The sequence below is a fragment of the Anomaloglossus baeobatrachus genome, chromosome 9 (assembly GCF_048569485.1).
Source record: "Anomaloglossus baeobatrachus isolate aAnoBae1 chromosome 9, aAnoBae1.hap1, whole genome shotgun sequence".
Taxonomy (NCBI): Eukaryota; Metazoa; Chordata; class Amphibia; order Anura; family Aromobatidae; genus Anomaloglossus; species Anomaloglossus baeobatrachus.
Window position 1 is genome coordinate 174,627,854 of NC_134361.1, and position 24,017 is coordinate 174,651,870.

Genomic DNA, 24,017 nt, shown 5'->3' on the forward strand with positions numbered 1-24,017 from the left:
TAGTTGGATCTAGAAATGCTCTCCCGCACACAATACAGTCAGTCTACACCGCCAGCTCCCTATCACTGGGTGTTCACAAAATGGCCGCTGTCGTATATAGCCACTATAACGCTGTGCGGCCAAGCCAATCACAGTAATATAGTGCCCCTGACTGCGTCAGGGTGCTACAGGGAACTGCATCCTGTCATCCAGGGTGCAGGGCCTACCTCCCATGGTTCCAGGTTCCCATCAACAGTGTCACTGACATCCGCACTACAAATCCCAACCACACCTCACACCATGGCTGGACAGACACACCAGTGGGTTGGTCAAGTTGGAGCACGGCAGGCCACTTAGTGGTCAGGCAGACTGGTGGGAGGGCGGAAGTGAGCTTAGATTCAGTGAAGTGTTAGCCCTTGGAGAGAGAGGAGCGTGGGAGTTGGAGCTCCCAGGGAGGCGATGGGTTGGGTCGCAAAACGGTGGTCCGGGGCCACAAGAGTCGGGGACCGGTATTAGGAACACTGGACAGGAGTGTAATAGACGCAGTCTAGAAGGACTGTTGGCACCAGAAACCTCCAGCTACCTTACCGATACCGAGCATGGCGGGGTACAGGACCTTAGATCGGGGAGTAGATTCAAGCAACCTGGTAATTAACCTGTGGAGGATAGTCTCTTTATGTACTTTCCCAAAGATCTCAGAGATTGGAGGCATCAGCACAATGCGGGGGATAGGGTTCTCTAAAATACACAACCCACTGAAATCCCAAGTGCCAGCCACCAAGAGCACAGCTGCCATACACACTGGTAGCGGGGCCTGAAAGCTTCAAGCCAAGGAGCCACAACAGTAAAACAATTTGTGCACGGAGGCAGGGCTCCGGACTTATCAAGTGACACTGGTGGGAGCGGGACCTGTTCAGCTCCTCCCGTAGAGACTGCAGTGCCTAGAGACTTTGGTTTACCATCTGTGTGAGTTTATGCTTATTCCACCTGATCCAGCACTACGACTACCGCAGTAAGTAACCTGACCCCTGCACCCTGCTTCCCAAGGCCAAGCCACCCGTTCACCAAATACCCCACTATCCGGGGCCTTCCCGACCTGCAGAGGGACTGACACCTGCCTGCCCCACACCATCTGCCCCGGTACTCCCATCGGCAGTGGCGGTACTCCCCTTTACTGCAATCCGCAGGTGGCGTCATGAACATTTATCCCCTGTAAATACCCCCTTACATTTGAAGTGGCCGCAAGCCCCTGGGTCCGGAGACCCTCGAGCCACAGCAACCCCGGATCCGAGCAGTTTGACTGCTGCTGGGGCGGCACAGTAACGCCACAACAAAGATGGCTGCGGCGTTACTGTGAGGGCAAGCAACATCAGATGTGTTCATTGGCTGGAAAACAGGCGCCAGGAAGTCAGAAATAAAAATGAAAGTATCGGAACAGATGTTGTTTTATCAGTCGGATACCAAATGGTGCGAATAGCATGTTATCCGTCGGATACCGAATAGTGCCGTATACATTCGCTCATCCCTAAAACGTATCAGTCTCACCCACAAAGCTCTCCACAGTTCTGCACCACCCTACATCTCCTCCCTCATCTCTGTCTATCACCCGTGCCCTCCGTTCCACTAATGATCTAACACTGACATCCTCAATAATTCGAACCTCCCACTCCCGTCTCCAAGATTTCGCACGAGCTGCGTCTATGCTCTGGAACACAGTACAAAGAACAATTCGACTAATTCCCAACATCCACACTTATAAGCGGGCCCTAAAAATGCATTTCTTTAGACTAAATAGACAAATCTCCATAGCACCATATCTATATATATAATTGCCTTATTCTGTCTGTCTGTCTGTCTGTCTGTCTGTCTGTCATGCTCCGAAATTGTGTCCTTACGGTGACACAAAGCTGATTGGCCGCTGGGCTCGCCATGGCCCCGCCCCCCCACACGGATTGGCCTCTCTCCCCGGCTCTCTGCAGGCCCCGCCCCCCTCACGCAATGCACGCTCGCTCTGGCCCAACTGACACGGAGCCGCGACTCCCAGGTGAGTACACACACACACATCAGATCACACTCACTCTCACACTCACTCTCACACACACCTCCCACATCACAACATGCTGGGATATCACTTGCTTCTACACCGGCTCCGTCAGGATCCCGGCAGCGCCAGACATAACCTTGCGATGCTGGGATCTTGACGGAGGCCGTGAAAGCTGGTAACCATTATAAACATCGAGTAACTAAGGTCCCTTAGTTACCCGATGTGTATCATAGTTACCAGTGTACACCGGCTCACACTCACTCTCACACACACATCACACACACATCACATCGCATCCACACATCAAGGTCCTGCAGCGGCGGAAAATACAGACACATAACAGCACACACACATAACAGCACACACATACACACAAATCAGATCACACTCACACACACCTCACACATCACATCGCATCCACATACTCACAACATCCTGGGATATCGCTTGCTTCTCGGCGGCGGTACTGTGCTGTTGTGAGCTTCCAGGACCTGCGGGAGGATCACATGGCCAGAAGCATGTGATACCTCCGGATGTTGTGAGTATAAGCGCGTATGTGCGATATCGTCAGTGTCTGTGTGTGTGAGTGTATGCGATCAGGTGTGTGTGAGTGGATGCGATCGGGTGTGTGTGAGTGGATGCGATCGGGTGTGTGTGAGTGGATGCGATCGGGTGTGTGAGTGTCGGCAGAGGAGCACGGCGTGCTGGAGGAGGCTGGGAGCAGAGAGGCTGATCATGGGGAAGGCTGGGAGGAGAGAGGCTGATGCTGGGGGAGGCTGGGAGGGGGGGGCTGGGACGAGGGAGGCTGATGCTGGTGGAGGCTGATGCTTGGGGAGGCTGATGCTGGGGGAGGCTGGAAGGAGAGAGGCTAATGCTGGTGGAGGCTAATGCTGGTGGAGGCTGATGCTTGGGGAGGCTGATGCTGGGGGAGACTGGGAGGGGAAGGCTGATGCTGAGGGAGGCTGGGAGGAAGGAGGCTGGGAGGAGAGAGGATGATCCTGGGGAAGGCTGGGAACGGGAGGCTGATGCTGAGGGAGGCTGGAAGGAGAGAGGCTGATGCTGGGGGAGGCTGGAAGGAGAGAGGCTGATGCTGGTGGAGGCTGATGCTTGGGGAGGCTGATGCTGGGGGAGACTGGGAGCGGAAGGCTGATGCTGAGGGAGGCTGGGAGGGGGAGGCTGGGAGGAAGGCGGCTGGGAGGAGAGAGGCTGATCCTGGGGAAGGCTGGGAAGGGGAGGCTGATGCTGGGGGAGGCTGGAAGGAGAGAGGCTGATGCATGGGGAGGCTGATGCTGGGGGAGACTGGGAGCGGAAGGCTGATGCTGAGGGAGGCTGGGAGGGGGAGGCTGGGAGGAAGGAGGCTGGGAGGAGAGAGGCTGATCCTGGGGAAGGCTGGGAAGGGGAGGCTGATGCTGAGGGAAGCTGGAAGGAGAGAGGCTGATGCTGGGGGAGGCTGGAAGGAGAGAGGCTGAGGCTGGGAGGAGAGAGGCTGATGCTGGGGAAGGCTGATGCTGAGGGAGGCTGGGAGGGGAAAGCTGATGCTGGGGAAGGCTGGGAGGACGGAGGCTGGGAGGAGAGAGGCTGATCCTGGGGAAGGCTGGGAGAGGGAGGCTGATGCTGGAGGAGGCTGGAAGGAGAGAGGCTGATGCTGGCGGACGCTGATGCTGGGGGAGGCTGGAAGGAGAGAGGCTGATGCTGGTGGAGGCTGATGCTTGGGGAGGCTGGGAGAGGGAGGCTGATGCTGAGGGAGGCTGGGAGGAGGGAGGCTGGGAGAGGTAGGCTGAGAGAAGAGAGGCTGATGCACACACACACACACACACACACACACACACGCGCACTGCACAACACACCACACACACACACACACACACTGGGAACCACAAACAACTGCCCTACACAGACACCCACACATACAGACAACGCTGCACACACACAACACCCAACACACAAACACCGCGGCACACACAAATATACGCACATACCGCACAACACACACATTGCACAAAACATACCTCCCCCCAAAACACACCACACACACACAAACCGCGCAACACACACACACAACGCTACAGACACACAGCGCTCCACAAACAACGCAACACACGCAACACACATACAACACCGCTCTCACCCCCCGCCACACCCAGACAACACCCAGAACATGTACAGCGCCTACACAAACACTTGGTAACTACACACAACAACATCTATATATATATATAACAAAAATCATACATGAACTACACAATACGTAAATTCTAGAATACCCGATGCGTAGAATCGGGCCACCTTCTAGTTATTCATAATTGCAGATGAGTGCCACCCTAGGGCCACTCTATCGCAGGCACGAACTCCATATTGGAAATATAAAGACAGGAGGAATAGGAGTCTCAAAGTGCAAACAAATTTTATTAAACAAATAGGAGGGGTTTTGGGAATCAAACATAAAAGCAAGTAAAAAACATGCAACGGTGAGAGCGGCGATTGGGATAGATGACACTAGTAACGTAATAATCCAGTAGAGATATGTTACAAAATATAATAGAATGTCACAAGCATATATATGGCATTGACATATTGGGATAATGAGTACAAACGCAGATAAATCTCAAATTGTTACACAAAAAAATTGTCACAAAGAAATGAGGACCTCAAAGATGTAAAAGAGAGGTATGGTAATTACATGTAAACTGACCCACACATATTTAAAGTGCTAAGTGCATAAAGGAGGTCAGCAGATTCCCCCATACAGCATCATGTCATATTTTTGCAAAGTATTAGATTACAAAATAATGGTAAATAGATGTTGCAAGTACATGTACAACTAAGGCTAGTTTCACACTTGCGTTAAACGGTATCCGTTGCATTGCGTTGTGTGACGGATGCAACGGATGTGTTGCATATAGTGGCACAACGGATGCAATGGATGCTGCAAAACAACGGAATCCGTTTTGATTTTTTTTTTTTTTTTACAGTTTTACCAGCAGCAGACTATTGTGAACGATCAGCTGATCGCTCCCTGCAGCCGGCCGCCGGGTGATCAGCTGATCGCTCCCAGTAGCCGGCCGCCGGGTGATCAGCTGATCGCTCCCTGCAGCCGGCCGCCGGGTGATCAGCTGATCGCTCCCTGCAGCCGAACGCCGGGTGATCAGCTGAGCGCTGTCACTTGCCGGCCGCCGGGTCATCAGCTGATCGCTCCCTGCAGCCGACCGCCGGGTGATCAGCTGAGCGCTGTCACTTGCCGGCGCCCGGGCATGCCGGCGGGCGCTCGGCTGAGCGCTGTCACTTGCCGGCGGCCGGGCATGCCGGCAGGTGGGCGCTCAGCTGAGCGCTGTGACTTGCTGGCGGCCGGGCATGCCGGCGGCCGGTCGCTCAGCTGAGCGCTGTGACTTGCCGACGGCCGGGCGCTCAGCTGAGCGCTGTCACTCGCCGACGGCCGGGCGCTCAGCTGAACGTTCGGCCACCGCGAGCCAAAATAAAGTTTGTGATTTAAAAAAAAAAAAAGAGCATGCGCAGTGAAATCCAGAGGATTCCGCTGCTCAAAACAACGTTACATGCTGCGTTCCTCCCGCTGGGCGGAAGCAACGGAGCGTCGCCCAGCGGAAGCAACGCAGGTCCTTTTGGTACAATCCGTCAACCATACAAGTCTATGGGAAACAGCGGAATCCGTTAACGGATTCCGCTGTTTTCCAAAAGGGCGGATTGTAACGGAAGGAAAACAACGCAAGTGAGAAAGTACCCTAACCCACACATTTTCAAAGTGCCAACTGCGTACAAGGAAAAACAAGTACCCTAGATAAAGTGGTCTGCGTGCACTAATTATAACAGCTAAATTGCCAGTTGCACAAAAAGTTCAACATGTATAATAATGTAACGCTGGTAGTGCCATATAGATACCCTGAAATACAAATGCCAAAATGCCAAATATATCCTCCAAATCGCCGGGTCCTCAGAGCCAAAAAGTTCCCCTCAACTGGGGGGGAAATGTTCGTTTGGTCTTGATAAAACACACTAGGTCTGATCAGGAGCAGGGCCAGGAACAAGACTCAGGCATCTCCACCATTAGGAGTATTCCTGCGATTAGAATTAGCATAGGGCCCCCTAGCATGAGGGGTAGCATAGAGGCCCCTATCCCTCATTATCCAACAAGTCACATCATGGCAGTGTCTGCATAAGCAACCGGGATAACTGCAGCCTTGATAGGATTGTTAAGAAAAGGCCATTCACAAATTTTGGAGAGATTCACATGGAGTGGACTGCTGCTGGAGTCAGTGCTTTAAGAGCCACCACACATGGACGTATCCAGGACATGGGCTACAACTGTAGCATTCCTTGTGTTAGGCCACTCATGACCAATAGACAGCGCCAGAAGCGTCTTACCTGGGCCAAGGAGAAAAAGAACTGGACTGTTCTCAGTGGTCCAAGGTGTTGTTTTCAGATGAAAGAAATTTTGCATTTCATTTGGAAATCACGGTCCCAAAGTCTGGAGGAAGAGTGGAGAGGCCACAATCCAATCTGCTGAGGTCTAGTGTGAAGTCTCCACAATCAGTGATGGTTTGGGGAGCCATGTCATCTGCTGGTGTAGCTCCACTGTGTTTTATCAAGACCAAAGTCAGTGCAGCCGTCTACCAGGAAATTTTACAACACTTCATGCTTCCTTCTGCCGACAAGCTTTGAATATTTCATTTTCCAGCAGGACTTGGCACCTGTCCACACTGCCAAAAGTATCAATACCTGGTTTAATAACCATATACAAAAGGAGATCCAGCTCTCGTCCAGATAAAATTTAATTCCTTTATTTCAAAATGAAATAGAACAAATAGACCGTGAGTTTCTTACTCATAGCGTTTAAAAACCACAGACAACTGTGCTTGATTGGCCAGCAAACTCGTCTAACCTAGACCTCATAGAGAATCTATGGAGTATTGTCAAGAGGAAGATGAGACACCAAACCCAACAATGCAGACGAGCTGAAGGCTGCTATCAAAGCAACCTGGGCTTCCATAACACCTCAGGAGTGCCACAGACTGATCACCTCCATGCCACGCTGCATTGATGCAGTGATTCATGCAAAAGGATCAATAACCAAGTATTTAGGCATTTGCTGTGCAGATTTTTAGTCGTCGCCAACATTTATGAGTTTAAAATCATTTTTTCAGTTGGTCTTATATATCATAATTTTCTGAGATAGTGACTTGTGGGTTTTTATTGGCTGTAAGCCATAATCATGAACATTAACAGAAACACTTGAAATAGATCTCTCTGTGTGTGATGACGCTATATAATATATAGGAATAGATCCCTCTGTGTGTAATGATTCTATATAATATATAGGAACAGATCCCTCTGTGTGTAATGACTCTATATAATATATAGGAATAGATCCCTCTGTGTGTAATCTAATATATAAAGCTAAAGGAATCCGCACCGCCACATTTACAATCACGAAATTTTGCACAGACACTTCATGTGACCCAGGGAACGTCGTAGACTATGTTTTGACAGAAAAATGTAACCCCGCGTTTTACAGTTACTCTCCAAGAAACCTGCCTCCATTAAAGTAAATGGAGCCTGGAACTACTGGTTTTAATAGTAGCTGTGATTGATTGCTATAGGAACAAAGGACATTGTTAGTATAAGAAGCTTATGTGTGAGGTAATATGATGTCGGTGGGGAGACGGATAGAGAGAGACAGAAAGAGACAGACATAGACAGAGTAAAGGCCGCTTTACACACTGCGATATCGGTACCGATATCGCCAGCGTGCGTACCCGCCCCCATCGGTTGTGCGACACGGGCAAATCTCTGCCTGTGTCGCACATTGCCCGGACCCGTCACACAGACTTACCTTCCCTGCGACGTCGCTGTGACCGGCGAACCGCCTCCTTTCTAAGGGGGCAGTTCGTTCAGCGTCACAGCGACGTCACAACAGCGTCACTGAACCGCCGCCCAATAGAAGCGGAGGGGCGGAGATGAGCGGGACGAACATCCCGCCAACCTCCTTCCTTCGGCATTGTGGCCGGGAAGCAGGTAAGGAGAGCTTCCTCGTTCCTGCAGTGTCACACGGAGCGATGTGTGCTGCCGCAGGAACGAGGAACAACTTCGTTACTGCTGCAGTAACGATATTTGAGAATGTACCCCCATGTCACCGATGAGCGATTTTGCACGTTTTTGCGACGATGCAAAATCGCTCATAGGTGTCACATGCAACGGCATCGCTAAAGCGACCGGATGTGCGTCACAAATTCCGTGACCCCAACGAGATCACTGTAGCGATCTCATAACGTGTAAAGCCCGCTTAAGAGGCAGACAAGCAAAGAAACAGACAGAAACAGACAGGTAAAGAGACAGAGCGATAGAGACAGACGCACAGACGGTGAAAGAGACAGACAGAGACAGATGGGAAAGAGACAGACGGAGAAAGAGACAGATGAGGAAAGAGACAGACGTGGAAAGAGACAGACTTGGAAAGAGACAGATGGGGAAAGAGACAGACGGGGAAAGAGACAGACCTGGAAAGAGACAGACCTGGAAAGAGACAGATGGGGAAAGAGACAAACAGACACAGACATAGACAGAGACAGACAGACACAGAGATAGAGAGACAGACAGACACAGAGATAGAGACAGATAGACTGATACAAAGACAGACAGCGATAGAAATAGACAGAGACATAGACACAGACAGACAAGGAAAGAGACAGATAGACAGCGACACACAGACAGAGACTGGGAGAGAGACAGAGAGACAGTTACTATCTCGAGCAACGCCCAGGTACTACAGCTAGTGACTCTATATAATGTATAAGAATAGATCCCTCTGTGTGTAATGACTCTATATAATATATAGGAATAGATCCCTCTGTGTGTAATGACTATATAAGAATAGATCCCTCTGTGTGTAATGACTCTATATAATATATAGAAATAGATCACTGTGTGTAATGACTTTATATAATATATAGGAATAGATCCCTCTGTGTGTAATAACTCTACATAATATATAGAAATAGACCACTCTGTGTGTAATGACTCTATATAATATATACAAATAGATCCCTCTGTATGTAATGACTCTATATAATATATGTGTTTCCCTTTTTGTATTGAATTACTGAAATAAATTAACTTTTTGATGATACTCTAATTTATTGAGATGCACTTGTACCTTGTGTCTTGGTGTGGTGTATGATCTGTGACCTTAAAATGGTCTTCCACAAACTCTCCTTCCCAGCAGAATTTGGTTGTTACTCACGTTTTAGGCCCTGTGCGCACTTGCCGGTTTTTGCCGCGGATTTTTTGCGGATTTGCTGCATGTTTCGCTGCAGAAAATATTCATAACATCTGTGCAGTGATTCACCAGCAAATCCTATGGGAAAAAAAAAATCCTGTGCGCACTAAGCGGAATTTGACAGCTGCATGTTTTGCTGCAGGATTCCCGCACCAAAAACAATTGCATGTCACTTCTTTTCCGCACGTCGCTGTAGGATTTCACTACATTGACTCCAATGTAATCGTGAAATCCCGCAGGGAATAACGCAGGCAGCAAATTCTGTGTGGTTCATTGCGTTTTCCTGCGTTATTCCCTGCGGTATTTCGCGGTTTACCTGTGGTAATGTACATCGCTGCCTGCGGTTTGCAGGGAAGTGATGTCATTATGCCAGGAAGAGGAAGTGGAGCAGAGTAAACACACACAGATCACAGACATCCACAGACACAGACATAGACATATAGAATACACATAGAAAGCAAATGGAAATATAGAAAGCAAAACACATGGGCTCCGCCGTATTTTTACCTTCCAGCCGAGGTAAGCACACAGCGGCGGCCCGGTATTCTCAGGCTGGGGAGGGCGAGGGGCAGGGTTAATGTCCCCCGCCTCCCTCCCGCAGCCGAGAATATCAGCTGCAGCTGCTCCGGGACTGTCGCATGCATTATGTGACAGTCCTGGAGTGTCCCCAGCTCTTCTTGTTGCCGTGATGTGGTGGCAATCAAGGTAATGTAAGGAGTTAATGGCGGCGGATCGCCGCCACTAAGTCCAGGCTTGATCATGGCAGCGTCTATGAGACAGCTGACGTGATCACCCCGTAAGTAAAGTGAAAAAACACACACACCGAAAAATCCTTTATTTTAAATAAAACACACAAAAGCTCCTGGTTCACCCGTTTATTAACCCCCCCGAAACACACAGCTCCGGCGTAATCCACAGCTCCGGCTTAATCCACGTCCTGCGATGCTTGCATCCAGCCGCGACTGACACAGGCTGAATGCAGCCTCGCAGCGAGCCTGCAGAGAGGTAACCACAGGGCATTTCCCACGGCCGGTAATGTGAACTCACTGCCGACCGTGAGAAATGCAGCGTGTGCTCAAAGGGACTCTGTCTATCTATCTATCTATTCCTCTATCTATTCTTCTATCTGTCTATTTCTCTATCTATCTCAGAATGAAATGACTTTTTTTTTTTTTCCCCAATGTGCTTTATTGCATTGAATGCAATAAAGCACATGTACCAACCCGCACGCGGCAATACCGTGAACAATACCGCTGCAAACCGCATGCGGTTTTCTGGTGCGGTTTGCCGCGTTTTTTTACCGCGGGTGCGGTAATCTTTCAATGCCTGCGGAATTTTCTTGAGAAAATTCCATTTTCCAGTGCGCACATAGCCTTAAGCTTCACAGACTTTCTGTTAATGACAGTTAGGGATGAACGAGCACTACCATGCTCATGCTTGGAACTTTCAACGAGCAGTTAGATGTTTGGATGGGTGCGACTCGAGAATAATAGAAGCCAATGGGGGACTTGGAGTGGGATTTTTCCAGTAACTCTTCCAGAAAAATGCTCAAGTTTCCCATTGACTTCCATAATACTCGGTTAGTCAAGTCGCACCCATCCGAGCATCCAACTATTCGTTACGGGTACAGAGCATGGTAGTGTTTGCTCATTACTAATGACAGCGTTTCATTCTACATTCTACCGAAGACCATTTCCACATTTTGCACCCCTGATGTTGTGCACATGGATTTAGAAAAATTGATGTTGTGAAGGAAAAGGGCAGTCACACCACAAATTGACTTGATTTAATTTTTATTTTATTCACCCTCTTACCACTTTATTCATCAGTTAAGGCCTGTTTCACACGTCATTGAAAAACACAGAAGTTTTTCATTGACGTGTTAAAAACCCATGTCCCCCCGTTTGCCGTGATTCACGTCACACGTAGGTTATCCATGTGCTATCTGTGATCAGTCATCCGTGATAGCACATGGACGTATACTCACCTGTCCCTGCTCCTGCTGTCCGTGGTGCTGAACTCTCAGACTCTCCTGTCTATCCGGCTGCCACTGACTCCTGCTGCAGCTACTTCCAGGTCGGCTGCTCCGTGCATAAATGAAGATGCACGAGAATAAGCAGCCGGGCTGGAAGGAGGAGGCAGCAGATGCTGAAGACAGCGTTGCTGGAGAAGGTGAGTATAAAAAGCTTTTTGTTTTCAATGTCCATGTTTTTCTAGTACGTTTCACGGATCACACCATAGTGTGAGCTGTGGGACATCAGTGATAACAGAAAGAAATGGACATGTCTCCGTTCGGAGCACACGGATACGCATGTACGCCGCATGGAGACACGGTCAGTGAAAAATCACTGATGTGTGCGCAGACCCATTGATTTTAATGGGTCTTCGTATGTTCGTGATTCTGGTACGTATAAAAACTAGCACATACAGTACGTACCATAGAATGGTAGAGTTGGAAGGGACCTCCAGGGCCATCGGGTCCAACCCCCTGCGAGTGCAGGCTTTCCTAAATCATCCCAGCTGTATGTTTATCCAGTTTCCGCTTGAAGATTTCCATTGATGGAGAGCTCACCACCTCCCGTGGCCCCTGTTCCACTCCCTGACTGCCCTCACCACCTCTTGTGGTCGTCTGTTCCACTCCCTGACTGCCCTCACTACCTCCCGTGGTCGCCTGTTCCACTCCCTGTCCTCACTACCTCCCGTGGTCGCCTGTTCCACTCCCTGACTGCCCTCACTGTCAGAAAGATTTTCCTAATGTCTATTCTTAATCTCCTCCCTTTAAGTTTCATCCCGTTGCTTCTTGTACTTCCTTGTGCTAATGAGAATAGGGTGGTTCCCTCTGCAATGTGACTACCTTTCAGATATTTGTAGACCGCTATTAAGTCTCCTCTCAGCCTTCTCTTTTTCAAACTAAACATTCCTAGTTCTTTTAGCCGCTCTTCATAGGACATGGTTTGCAGACCTTCTACCATCTCGGTTGCTCTTCTCTGGACTTGCTCCAATATATCAATGTCTTTCTTGCCCAGAACTGTACAGTATTCCAGGTGGGGTACCAAAATCACTGACGTGTGAAAGAGGCCTAACACTGATAATTTTTTTACTTAGCGCATTTTCTTTCCACAACTACCTAAAACACACAGTATTGGTTATAGGGTGATAGAGCCTTCCTAACCAAATATGTCACATGTCAGAAAATGGTTGTAAAGTTAAATAAAACAGAAGAAAATAATTACAAATTCACAATAATGCAGACCAGACAAATATGGATTTCACAATTAGCCTTTATTTTATGCATCTGTGATTGCGGTGCCATACTTGGGATAATTATTATGATAGGGTAGACCGATTGTGGGTTTTTTCTCCAGTTGTTTTTAACATCTTTGTGAACAATAATTGGAATGGATGTCAGCGTAATATAGCGTCACGCTCAGGTCAGCACTTCAGTGTAATGCAGACTCCAAAGAAAAATTATTTTGAGTTTTGGCAAAATTTCGTACGTCGTTGACGTTCCAGTGCTCTGGTCCGTAGACCATGTTGTTCACGTTCAGCACGTCTCCAGCCTATTTTTCCTGAGACTTTCTGGAGCTACTGAATACACGATTACTTTAATAAATATTTTCAAGTGCGGTCAAATGGAAGATTATAAAACAGCTAAGAGCAATCCTTATAAATCGTGTTGTGAAGAAAACCAATCTCAGGATTAAGATACCTTCATTTTCTTGGGGTCCCGAGGGATGGCCCCATTTTCAGACTGTGTCGCCTTCCTGTCACGCAATTCCTCTTCAGGTTGGCGTGAGACAAGCAGGCGACAAGTGAGGAGGATCCCAAAAACAAGTGCGTGAGCATATCGTTTCAAGGGATCTCCAACAAGCTGGTGGAAAAAGAGAACAATGAGTACTAGAAGAAGAAGGACAAAATTGGCAACATCTTTAGGACGTCCCGGGACCAAAGTGAGGACAATTCCACATGCAAGTTCCAGGGAGCCAACAGTTTTCCTTAATAGCACAGAAGTAATGCCGAGCCTCTTCAGTCCTGGGAGAGCCTTCAGGTAACTTTTATATGCCCGTTTCTATAAGAAAAGAGAGAAAAGAAGCAGAAAACAGTGAATGGCTAACATCCCAAGATCTCCAAACAAGTAAGAGACAAAGTTGTTGAGAAGTACAAGTCAAGGTTGTGTTAAAAACATTTTTTTTTATCCCAATCTGTGATGATCCCTGGAAGCACCATCAAATCCATTATCATCAAATGCAAAGAACATGGTACCTCAACAAACCTGCCAAGAGAGGGCCGCCCACCAAAACTCTCAACCCGGGCATGGAGGGCATTAATCAGAAAGGCAGAACAGAGGCTAAAGGTAACCCTGAAGAAGCTGCAGAGTTTCCAATCAGAGACTGGAGCATCTGTCCATACGACCACAATAAGGCTATGTGCGCACTGGAAAATGGAATTTTCTCAAGAAAATTCCGCAGGCACTGAAAGATTACCGCACCCGCGGTAAAAAACCGTGGCAAACTGCACCCGAAAACCGCATGCGGTTTGCCACGGTTTGCTGCGGTTTTACCGCGGTATTGTTCGCGGTATTGCCGCAGTTTTGCCGCGTGCGGGTTGGTACATGTGCTTTATTGCATTCAATGCAATAAAGCACATTGAAAAAAAATAAATAAAAAAAAAATAATTTCCTTCTTAGATAGATAGATAGATAAAGAGACAGAAGAACAGATAGAGGGATAGATAGATAGAGGGATGGATAGATAGATAGATAGATAGAGGGATGGATAGATAGATAGATAGATAGATAGATAGATAGATAGATAGATAGATAGATAGATAGATAGATAGATAGATAGATAGATAGAGGACAGATCGCTGCATTTCCCACGGTCGGCAGTGAGTTCACATTACCGGCCGTGGGAAATGACCGGTAATTACCTCTGCTGTCTCGCTGCGAGCCTGCATTCAGCACTGTGTGTCAGTCGCGGCTGGATGTAAGCAGCGCAGGAGCTGTGGATTACGCCGGAGCGGTGGATTACGCCGGAGCTTTGTTTCGGGAGGGGTTAATAAAAGGGTGAACGAGGCTTGTTTGTGTTTTATTTAAAATAAAGGATTTTTCTGTGTGTTTTATTCACTTTACTTATGGGTTGATCATGTCAGCTGTCTCATAGACGCTGCCATGATCAAGCCTGGAGTTAATGGCGGTGATCCGCCACCATTAACTCCTTGTATTACCCTGACTGCCACTGCTACACGGCGGCAGGAAGAGCTGGGGACACTCCGGTACTGCCGCATAATGCATGCGACAGTCCCGGGGCAGCTGCGGCTGATATTCTCGGCTGCGGGAGGTGGGAGTGAGGCGGGGGACATTAACCCTGCCCCTCTCCCTCCCCAGCCTGAGAATACCGGGCCGCCGCTGTGTGCTTACCTCGGCTGGACGGTAAATATACAGCGGAGCCCACGTGTTTTTTTTTCTATATTACCGTTTGCTTTCTATGTGTGTTCTATGTGTCTGTGTCTATGTGTTCTGTGTCTGTGATGTGTCTGTGTCTGTGATCTGTGTGTGTGTTTACTCTCTGCTCCGCTTCCTCTTCCTGTAATGACATCACTTCCCTGCAAAACCGCCGGCAGCGATGTACATTACCGGAGGTAAACCGCGAAATACCGCAAGGAATAACGCAGGAAAACGCAGTGAACCGCACAGAATTTGCTGCCTGCGTTATTCCCTGCGGGATTTCTCGATTACATGGCAGTCAATGGAGTGAAATCCCGCAGAGACATGCGGAAAGAATTGACATGCAATTGTTTTTGCTGCGGGAATCCTGCAGCAAAACATGCAGCTGTCAAATTCCGCTTAGTGCGCACAGGATTTTTTTTGCCCATAGGTTTTGCTGGTGATTCACTGCAGAGATGTTATGAACATAACATGCAGCGAAACATGCAGCAAAACCGCAAAAAATCTGCGGCAAAATCCGGTAAGTGCGCACAGGGCCTAAGGGCGGCGTCGCACGCTACGATATATCGGGTGATATGTCGTCGGGGTCACGGATTCTGTGACACACATCCGGCATCGTTACAGATATTGTAGCGTGTGACAGCTACGAACGACTGTGAACGAGCAAAAATATCCACCTTATCGTTGCTCGTTGACACGTTGTTCATTTTCATAAAGTTGTTCCTCCTTCTGCACGCTGGTTGTTCGTCGTTCCTGAGGCAGCACACATCGCTCTGTGTGACACCCCGGGAACGATGAACTGCAGCTTACCTGCGTCCCGCCGGCAATGCGAAGGAAGGTGGTGGGCAGGATGTTATGTCCCGCTCATCTCCGCCCCTCCGCTTCTATTGGGCAGCCGCTGTGTGACGTCGCTGTGACGCCGAACGTCCCTCCCCCTTCAGGAAGAGAATGTTCGCCGCCCAAAGCGAGGTCGTTCGGGAGGTAAGTACATGTGACGGGGGTAAATGACTTTGTGCGCCGCGGGCAACAAATTGCCCGTAACGCACAAACGAAGGGGGCGGGTGCGATCGCACGATATATCGTCTCGTGTAACGCCGCCCTAAGCCTTACACTCCATAGAGATGGCATTTATGGAATAATAGCCAGAAAAGAGCCTTTACTAACAGCCAAAAATTGGAAAGCTCATTTTGATTTTGCCAAGACATGTGGGAGACTCCCCAAATGTATGGAGGAAGGTGCTGTGGTCAGATGAGACCAAAATTTAACTTTTTGGCCACTAAGGTAAATGCTATGTCTGGCGCGAAACCAATGTGTGGCCTATTATTCTGTATGGAGGACTATGTGGGGTCCATTATCCTGAATGGAGGACTATGTGGGGCCCATTAGTCTGCATAGAGGCCAGCCTCGCCACTCTGCCAATCCCTTCACTGGCTTCCCATCGCCCAACGATTCCAGTTCAAAACATTAACCATGACCTACCAAGCTATCCACAACTTGTCTCCTCCTTACATCTGTGACCTAGTCTAACGGTACCTACCTGCACGCAACCTTAGATCCTCACAAGATCTCCTTCTCTGTTCCTCTCTTATCTCCTCTTCCCACAATCGTGTACAAGATTTCTCCCATGCCTCCCCCATACTCTGGAACGCTCTACCTCAGCATATCAGACTCTGCCCTACCATGGAAAGCTTCAAGAGGAACCTCAAGACCCATCTCTTCCAACAAGCCTACAATTTACAATAACCCTCAGTCCGGTACACCACTGCGCAACCAGCTCTGTCCTCACCTATTGTACCATCACCCATCCCCTGTAGATTGTGAGCCCTCACGGGCAGGGTCCTCTCTCCTCCTGTACCAGGCTGTTTTGTACTGTTAATGATTGTTGTACGTATACCCTCTTTCACTTGTAAAGTGCCATGGAATAAATGGCGCTATAATAATAATCATAAATAATAATAATAATAATAATAATAATAATAATAATAATAATAATAGAGGCATATTTGGGGCCCATTATTCTGTAGGGACGGCTACGAGGGGCCCATTATTTTGTAGGGACGGCCACGAGGGGCCCATTATTCTGTAGGGACGGCTACGAGGGGCCCATTATTCTGTAGGGACTGCTAAGTGGGGCACATTCTGTAGGGACTGCTACGTGGGCCACATTATTCTGTAGGGACTGCTACGTGGGGCCCATTATTCTGTAGGGGCTACTACGTGGGGTCCATTATTCTGCAGGGCCGGCTACGAGGGGCCCATTATTCTGTAGGGACGGCTACGAGGGGCCCATTATTCTGTAGGGACGGCTACGAGGGGCCCATTATTCTGTAGGGAATGCTACGTGGGGCACATTATTCTGTAAGGACAGCTACGAGGGGCACATTATTCTATAGGGACGGCTACAAGGGGTACATTATTCTATAGGGATGGCTACGAGGGGCACGTTATTCTGTAGGGACGGCTACAAGGGGCACATTATTCTGTAGGGATGGCTACGAGGGGCACATTATTCTGTAGGGACTGCTACGTGGGGCACATTATTCTGTAGGGACTGCTATGTGGGGCACATTATTCTGTAGGGACTGCTATGTGGGGCACATTATTCTGTAGGGACTGCTATGTGGGGCACATTATTCTGTATGGAGATCTATGTGGGGCCCATTATTCTGTATGGAGGTCTATGTGGGGCACATTATTCTGTAGGGACTGCTATGTGGGGCACATTATTCTGTAGGGACTGCTATGTGGGGCACATTATTCTGTAGGGACTGCTATGTGGGGCACATTATTCTGTAGGGACTGCTATGTGGGGCACATTATTCTGTAGGGACTGCTATGTGGGGCACATTATTCTGTATGGAGATCTATGTGGGGCACATTATTCTGTATGGAGGTCTATGTGGGGCACATTATTCTGTAGGGACTGCTATGTGGGGCACATTATTCTGTAGGGACTGCTATGTGGGGCACATTATTCTGTAGGGACTGCTATGTGGGGCACATTATTCTGTAGGGACTGCTATGTGGGGCACATTATTCTGTAGGGACTGCTATGTGGGGCACATTATTCTGTAGGGACTGCTATGTGGGGCACATTATTCTGTAGGGACGGCTACGAGGGGCACATTACTCTGTATAGAGGGCTACGTGGGGCTCATTATTTTGTATGGAAGGCTATGTGTGGCCTAGTAATCTGTACAGAGGACTATAAGGTGCCCGCGGCTAGGTTGGCTCACAAGTCACGTGCACAGAGGGACAGAGATAGAGATCATGTATAAAAAAAATAGCAGCACATATTTTAGAATCTATGCCTGCACGCACAAATATATATTTATATATATATTATAGGCAACCATCCAGATCAGCTATATTGCATCTACTTGTTACTGATGGCATGAAAATCATCTCTTCCAGAACAAAAAAAAAATTGTTCGTACGTGACTGACCTCAGCCATAGCCGTGTGTCCCAGGTGAGTGCCCAGACGGCTCAGGCTGCCGGTAATCATAGGCTGAATATACATACCGGTCACCAAACGGCAGTTACTCCTACAGCCCCCCAGTGTCCTTCATCCTCACCTCGCAGGCCCCAGTGTCTCCGGAATCACCCTGCATCCCCCTGTCCTCACTCTGCAGTCCCCCCATGTCCCTATCCTCCACCTGCAGTGCCCAGTATTCCAGTCCCCCCCACAGTGCCACTTTTCACCCTGGTGTTCCCAGTCTTCTCACCACTCCCCATGTCCCTGTCCTCACCCTGTCATCCCCCATCCTCACCCTTTGCCCGCCGTATCCACATCCTCACCCTGCAGTTCCAATGTCCCTGTGCTCACCTGCCACCCCCCTGAGTCCCTGTCGTCACTCTGCAGTCCCCATCACCCCTGCGGTGTCAGTGTCCCTGCCGTTCACCATGTCCCTGTCTTCACCATGCTGTTCCCCGTGTCCCCATTCTCACCCTGCAGTCTCCCGTCCTTCCTCTAAGGACCATCCAGCCTGCAGTCCCCCGTGTCCCCGTCCTCTCCCTGCGGCCTCAGTGGCCCCGACCTCACCCTGCCATTCCCCATTTCCCTGTCCTCACTCTACTATCCCCCATCCTCACCCTGCCATCTCCCCATCCTCACCCTGTAGTCCCCTGTCCTCCCCCTGAGGCCCGTCCAGCCTGCAGTCCCCCGGACTAATTGCAGCCTCAGTGGCCCCGTCCTCTCCCTGCAGTTCCACATCCCCCCCTCACCCCGCAGCCTCAGTGTTCCAGTCCTCACCTTGCCATTCCCCATGTCCCTGTCCTCAGTCTGCAGTCCCCTGTCCTCCCACTGAGTCCTGTCCAGCCCCCCCCATGCAGCCTCAGTGTCCCTGTCCTCACCTTGCCATTCCCCATGTCCCTGTCCTCACCCTGCCATCCCTCCATCCTCACCCTGCAGTTCCCTGTTCTCCGCTGTGGCCTGTCCAGCCCTCCCCCCCCCCCCCTGCAGCCTCAGTGTCCCGACCCCGTCCTCACCTTGCCATTCCCCATGTTCTCACCCTGCCATCCCTCCATCCTCACCCTGCAGTTCCCTGTTCTCTGCTGAGGCCTGTCCAGCCCTCCCCCCCTGCAGCTCAGTGTCTCCATCCTCACCCTGTGTCCCTGTCCTCACCCTGTGTCCCTGTCCTCACCCTGTGTCCCTGTCCTCACCCTGTGTCCCTGTCCTCACCCTGTGTCCCTGTCCTCACCCTGTGTCCCTGTCCTCACCCTGCGGTCCTGTGTCCCCGTCCTCACTCTGCGGCCCCCGTCCAGCCTGCAATGAGCCGGGTCCCCGCACTGTCCCATCATGGAGCCTCGCTGCCCAGGAGGTGATGACGTCCATGATGTGGGGTCTCCCGGGGGAACAGCCGTTATAACCGCTCATCATGCGATGTCCGGCCCCCTCTGCAGCCGGAGGACCGGGGAATCCTGTACCGGGAGGAGCATTACCAGTCCAGCGCACACGGAGCCGCCGCTCTTACCATCTCGCTGTACGCGTCCTTGCTGAGCTTCGGAGTCAGCTTTATGGTTCCCATAAAAACGAAGAAAAGCCCGAGCGCCGCAGACAGGGCGAATATGGTCACGGTCCTCGGAGACGCCATCTGTGGCCGCCGGTGCCGCACGGAGAACGCTCCCCACAATAACACAGCGCTTTATTATAGGGAGCCTGCGCGTGCGCACTGCGGGGAGGGATGGAGAGGCGCACGGTCCTAGCGCCAATCTCGTCATCTCCTGCTTCCTACAGTAGTGATATGTGCCGGCTGTGTGCGGCGTCACAAAGGGAGAGCCGGCTGTGTGCGGCGTCACAAAGGGAGAGCCGGCTGTGTGCGGCGTCACAAAGGGAGAGCCGGCTGTGTGCGGTGTCAGAAGGGGAGAGCCGGCTGTGTGCGGCGTCACAAAGGGAGAGCCGGCTGTGTGCGGTGTCAGAAGGGGAGAGCCGGCTGTGTGCGGTGTCAGAGGGGGAGAGCCGGCTGTGTGCGGTGTCAGAGGGGGAGAGCCGGCTGTGTGCGGTGTCACAAGGGGAGAGCCGGCTGTGTGCGGTGTCACAAGGGGAGAGCCGGCTGTGTGCGGTGTCACAAGGGGAGAGCCGGCTGTGTGCGGTGTCAGAAGGGGAGAGCCGGCTGTGTGCGGTGTCAGAAGGGGGGAGACGGCTTTGTGCGGTGTCAGAAGGGGGGAGCCGGCTGTGTGCGGTGTCAGAAGGGGAGAGCCGTCTGTGTGCGGTGTCAGAAGGGGAGAGCCGGCTGTGTGCGGTGTCAGAAGGAGGGAGACGGCTGTGTGCGGTGTCAGAAGGGGAGAGCCGGCTGTGTGCGGTGTCAGAAGGAGGGAGACGGCTGTGTGCGGTGTCAGAAGGGGAGAGCCGGCTGTGTGCGGTGTCACAAGGGGAGAGCCGGCTGTGTGCGGTGTCAGAGGGGGAGAGTCGGCTGTGTGCGGTGTCACAAGGGGAGAGCCGGCTGTGTGCGGTGTCAGAAGGCGGGAGACGGCTGTGTGCGGTGTCAGAAGGGGAGAGCCGGCTGTGTGCAGTGTCACAAGGGGAGAGCCGGTTGTGTGCGGTGTCAGAGGGGGAGAGTCGGCTGTGTGCGGTGTCACAAGGGGAGAGCCGGCTGTGTGCGGTGTCAGAAGGCGGGAGACGGCTGTGTGCGGTGTCAGAAGGGGAGAGCCGGCTGTGTGCGGTGTCACAAGGGGAGAGCCGGCTGTGTGCGGTGTCAGAGGGGGAGAGTCAGCTGTGTGCGGTGTCAGAGGGGGAGAGCCGGCTGTGTGCGGTGTCAGAAAGGGAGAGCCGGCTGTGTGCGGTGTCAGAGGGGGAGAGCCGGCTGTGTGCGGTGTCAGAAAGGGAGAGCCGGCTGTGTGCGGTGTCAGAGGGGGAGAGCCGGCTGTGTGCGGTGTCAGAAAGGGAGAGCCGGCTGTGTGCGGTGTCAGAAAGGGAGAGCCGGCTGTGTGCGGTGTCAGAAGGTGGGAGACGGCTGTGTGCGGTATCAGAAAGGGGGAGACGGCTGTGTGCGGTATCAGAAAGGAGGAGACGGCTGTGTGCGGTGTCAGAAGGGGAGAGCCGGCTGTGTGCGGTGTCAGAGGGGGAGAGCCGGCTGTGTGCGGTGTCAGAAGGGGAGAGCCGGCTGTGTGCGGTGTCAGAAGGGGAGAGCCGGCTGTGTGCGGTGTCAGAAGGGGGGAGCCGGCTGTGTGCGGTGTCACAAGGGGAGAGCCGGCTGTGTGCGGTGTCAGAGGGGGAGAGCCGGCTGTGTGCGGTGTCACAAGGGGAGAGCCGGTTGTGTGCGGTGTCAGAAGGTGGGAGACGGCTGTGTGCGGTGTCACAAGGGGAGAGCCGGCTGCGTGCGGTGTCACAAGGGGAGAGCCGGCTGTGTGCGGTGTCAGAAGGCGGGAGACGGCTGTGTGCGGTGTCAGAAGGGGAGAGCCGGCTGTGTGCGGTGTCACAAGGGGAGAGCCGGCTGTGTGCGGTGTCAGAGGGGGAGAGTCGGCTGTGTGCGGTGTCACAAGGGGAGAGCCAGCTGTGTGCGGTGTCAGAAGGCGGGAGACGGCTGTGTGCGGTGTCAGAAGGGGAGAGCCGGCTGTGTGCGGTGTCACAAGGGGAGAGCCGGCTGTGTGCGGTGTCAGAGGGGGAGAGTCGGCTGTGTGCGGTGTCAGAGGGGGAGAGCCGGCTGTATGCGGTGTCAGAAAGGGAGAGCCGGCTGTGTGCGGTGTCAGAGGGGGAGAGCCGGCTGTGTGCGGTGTCAGAAAGGGAGAGCCGCCTGTGTGCGGTGTCAGAAAGGGAGAGCCGGCTGTGTGCGGTGTCAGAAGGTGGGAGACGGCTGTGTGCGGTATCAGAAAGGGGGAGACGGCTGTGTGCGGTGTCAGAAGGGGAGAGCCGGCTGTGTGCGGTGTCAGAGGGGGAGAGCCGGCTGTGTGCGGTGTCAGAAGGGGAGAGCCGGCTGTGTGCGGTGTCACAAGGGGAGAGCCGGCTGTGTGCGGTGTCAGAGGGGGAGAGCCGGCTGTGTGCGGTGTCAGAAGGAGCGAGCCGGCTGTGTGCGGTGTCAGAAGGGGGGAGCCGGCTGTGTGCGATGTCACAAGGGGAGAGCCGGCTGCGTGCGGTGTCAGAGGGGGAGAGCCGGCTGTGTGCGGTGTCAGAAGGAGCGAGCCGGCTGTGTGCGGTGTCAGAAGGGGGGAGCCGGCTGTGTGCGGTGTCACAAGGGGAGAGCCGGCTGTGTGCGGTGTCAGAGGGGGAGAGCCGGCTGTGTGCGGTGTCAGAAGGGGGGAGCCGGCTGTGTGCGGTGTCACAAGGGGAGAGCCGGCTGTGTGCGGTGTCAGAGGGGGAGAGCCGGCTGTGTGCGGTGTCACAAGGGGAGAGCCGGTTGTGTGCGGTGTCAGAAGGTGGGAGACGGCTGTGTGCGGTGTCACAAGGGGAGAGCCGGCTGCGTGCGGTGTCACAAGGGGAGAGCCGGCTGTGTGCGGTGTCAGAAGGCGGGAGACGGCTGTGTGCGGTGTCAGAAGGGGAGAGCCGGCTGTGTGCGGTGTCACAAGGGGAGAGCCGACTGTGTGCGGTGTCAGAGGGGGAGAGTCGGCTGTGTGCGGTGTCACAAGGGGAGAGCCGGCTGTGTGCGGTGTCAGAAGGCGGGAGACGGCTGTGTGCGGTGTCAGAAGGGGAGAGCCGGCTGTGTGCGGTGTCACAAGGGGAGAGCCGGCTGTGTGCGGTGTCAGAGGGGGAGAGTCGGCTGTGTGCGGTGTCAGAGGGGGAGAGCCGGCTGTATGCGGTGTCAGAAAGGGAGAGCCGGCTGTGTGCGGTGTCAGAGGGGGAGAGCCGGCTGTGTGCGGTGTCAGAAAGGGAGAGCCGCCTGTGTGCGGTGTCAGAAAGGGAGAGCCGGCTGTGTGCGGTGTCAGAAGGTGGGAGACGGCTGTGTGCGGTATCAGAAAGGGGGAGACGGCTGTGTGCGGTATTAGAAAGGGGGAGACGGCTGTGTGCGGTGTCAGAAGGGGAGAGCCGGCTGTGTGCGGTGTCAGAGGGGGAGAGCCGGCTGTGTGCGGTGTCAGAAGGGGAGAGCCGGCTGTGTGCGGTGTCAGAAGGGGAGAGCCGGCTGTGTGCGGTGTCACAAGGGGAGAGCCGGCTGTGTGCGGTGTCAGAGGGGGAGAGCCGGCTGTGTGCGGTGTCAGAAGGAGCGAGCCGGCTGTGTGCGGTGTCAGAAGGGGGGAGCCGGCTGTGTGCGGTGTCACAAGGGGAGAGCCGGCTGTGTGCGGTGTCAGAGGGGGAGAGCCGGCTGTGTGCGGTGTCAGAAGGGGGGAGCCGGCTGTGTGCGGTGTCACAAGGGGAGAGCCGGCTGTGTGCGGTGTCAGAGGGGGAGAGCCGGCTGTGTGCGGTGTCACAAGGGGAGAGCCGGTTGTGTGCGGTGTCAGAAGGGGGGAGACGGCTGTGTGCGGTGTCAGAAGGGGGGAGACGGCTGTGTGCGGTGTCAGAAGGGGAGAGCCAGCTGTGTACGGTGTCAGAAGGAGCGAGCCGGCTGTGTGCGGTGTCAGAAGGGGTGAGCCGGCTGTGTTCGGTGTCAGAAGGGGGGAGACAGCTGTGTGCGGTGTCATAAGGGGGAAGATGGCTGTGTGCTGTGTCAGAAGAAGAGAGCCAGTTTTGTGCCGTGTCAGAAGGGGAGAGCCGGCTGTGTGCGGTGTCAGAAGGGGAGAGCTGGCTGTGTGCGGTGTCAGACAGGTAGAGCCGGCTGTGTGCGGTGTCAGAAGGAGAGAGCTGGCTGTGTGCGGTGTCAGGAGGGGAGAGCCGGCTGTGTGCGGTGTCAGA

At 52.6% G+C, this 24,017-nt stretch overlaps 1 protein-coding gene across 1 annotated transcript; it reads right to left on the reverse strand.

The window, feature by feature from the left end:
• Nucleotides 1-12,574: 12,574 nt before the first annotated feature.
• On the reverse strand, nt 12,575-19,996 carry TMEM35A (transmembrane protein 35A). Its single transcript, XM_075322804.1, has 2 exons — nt 19,732-19,996; nt 12,575-13,380 (listed from the first exon to the last, which is right to left on the reverse strand). The coding sequence occupies exons 1-2, from the start codon at nt 19,849-19,851 to the stop codon at nt 13,012-13,014; spliced, it is 489 nt and encodes a 162-aa protein (XP_075178919.1). The 5' UTR covers nt 19,852-19,996; the 3' UTR covers nt 12,575-13,011.
• Nucleotides 19,997-24,017: the final 4,021 nt, after the last annotated feature.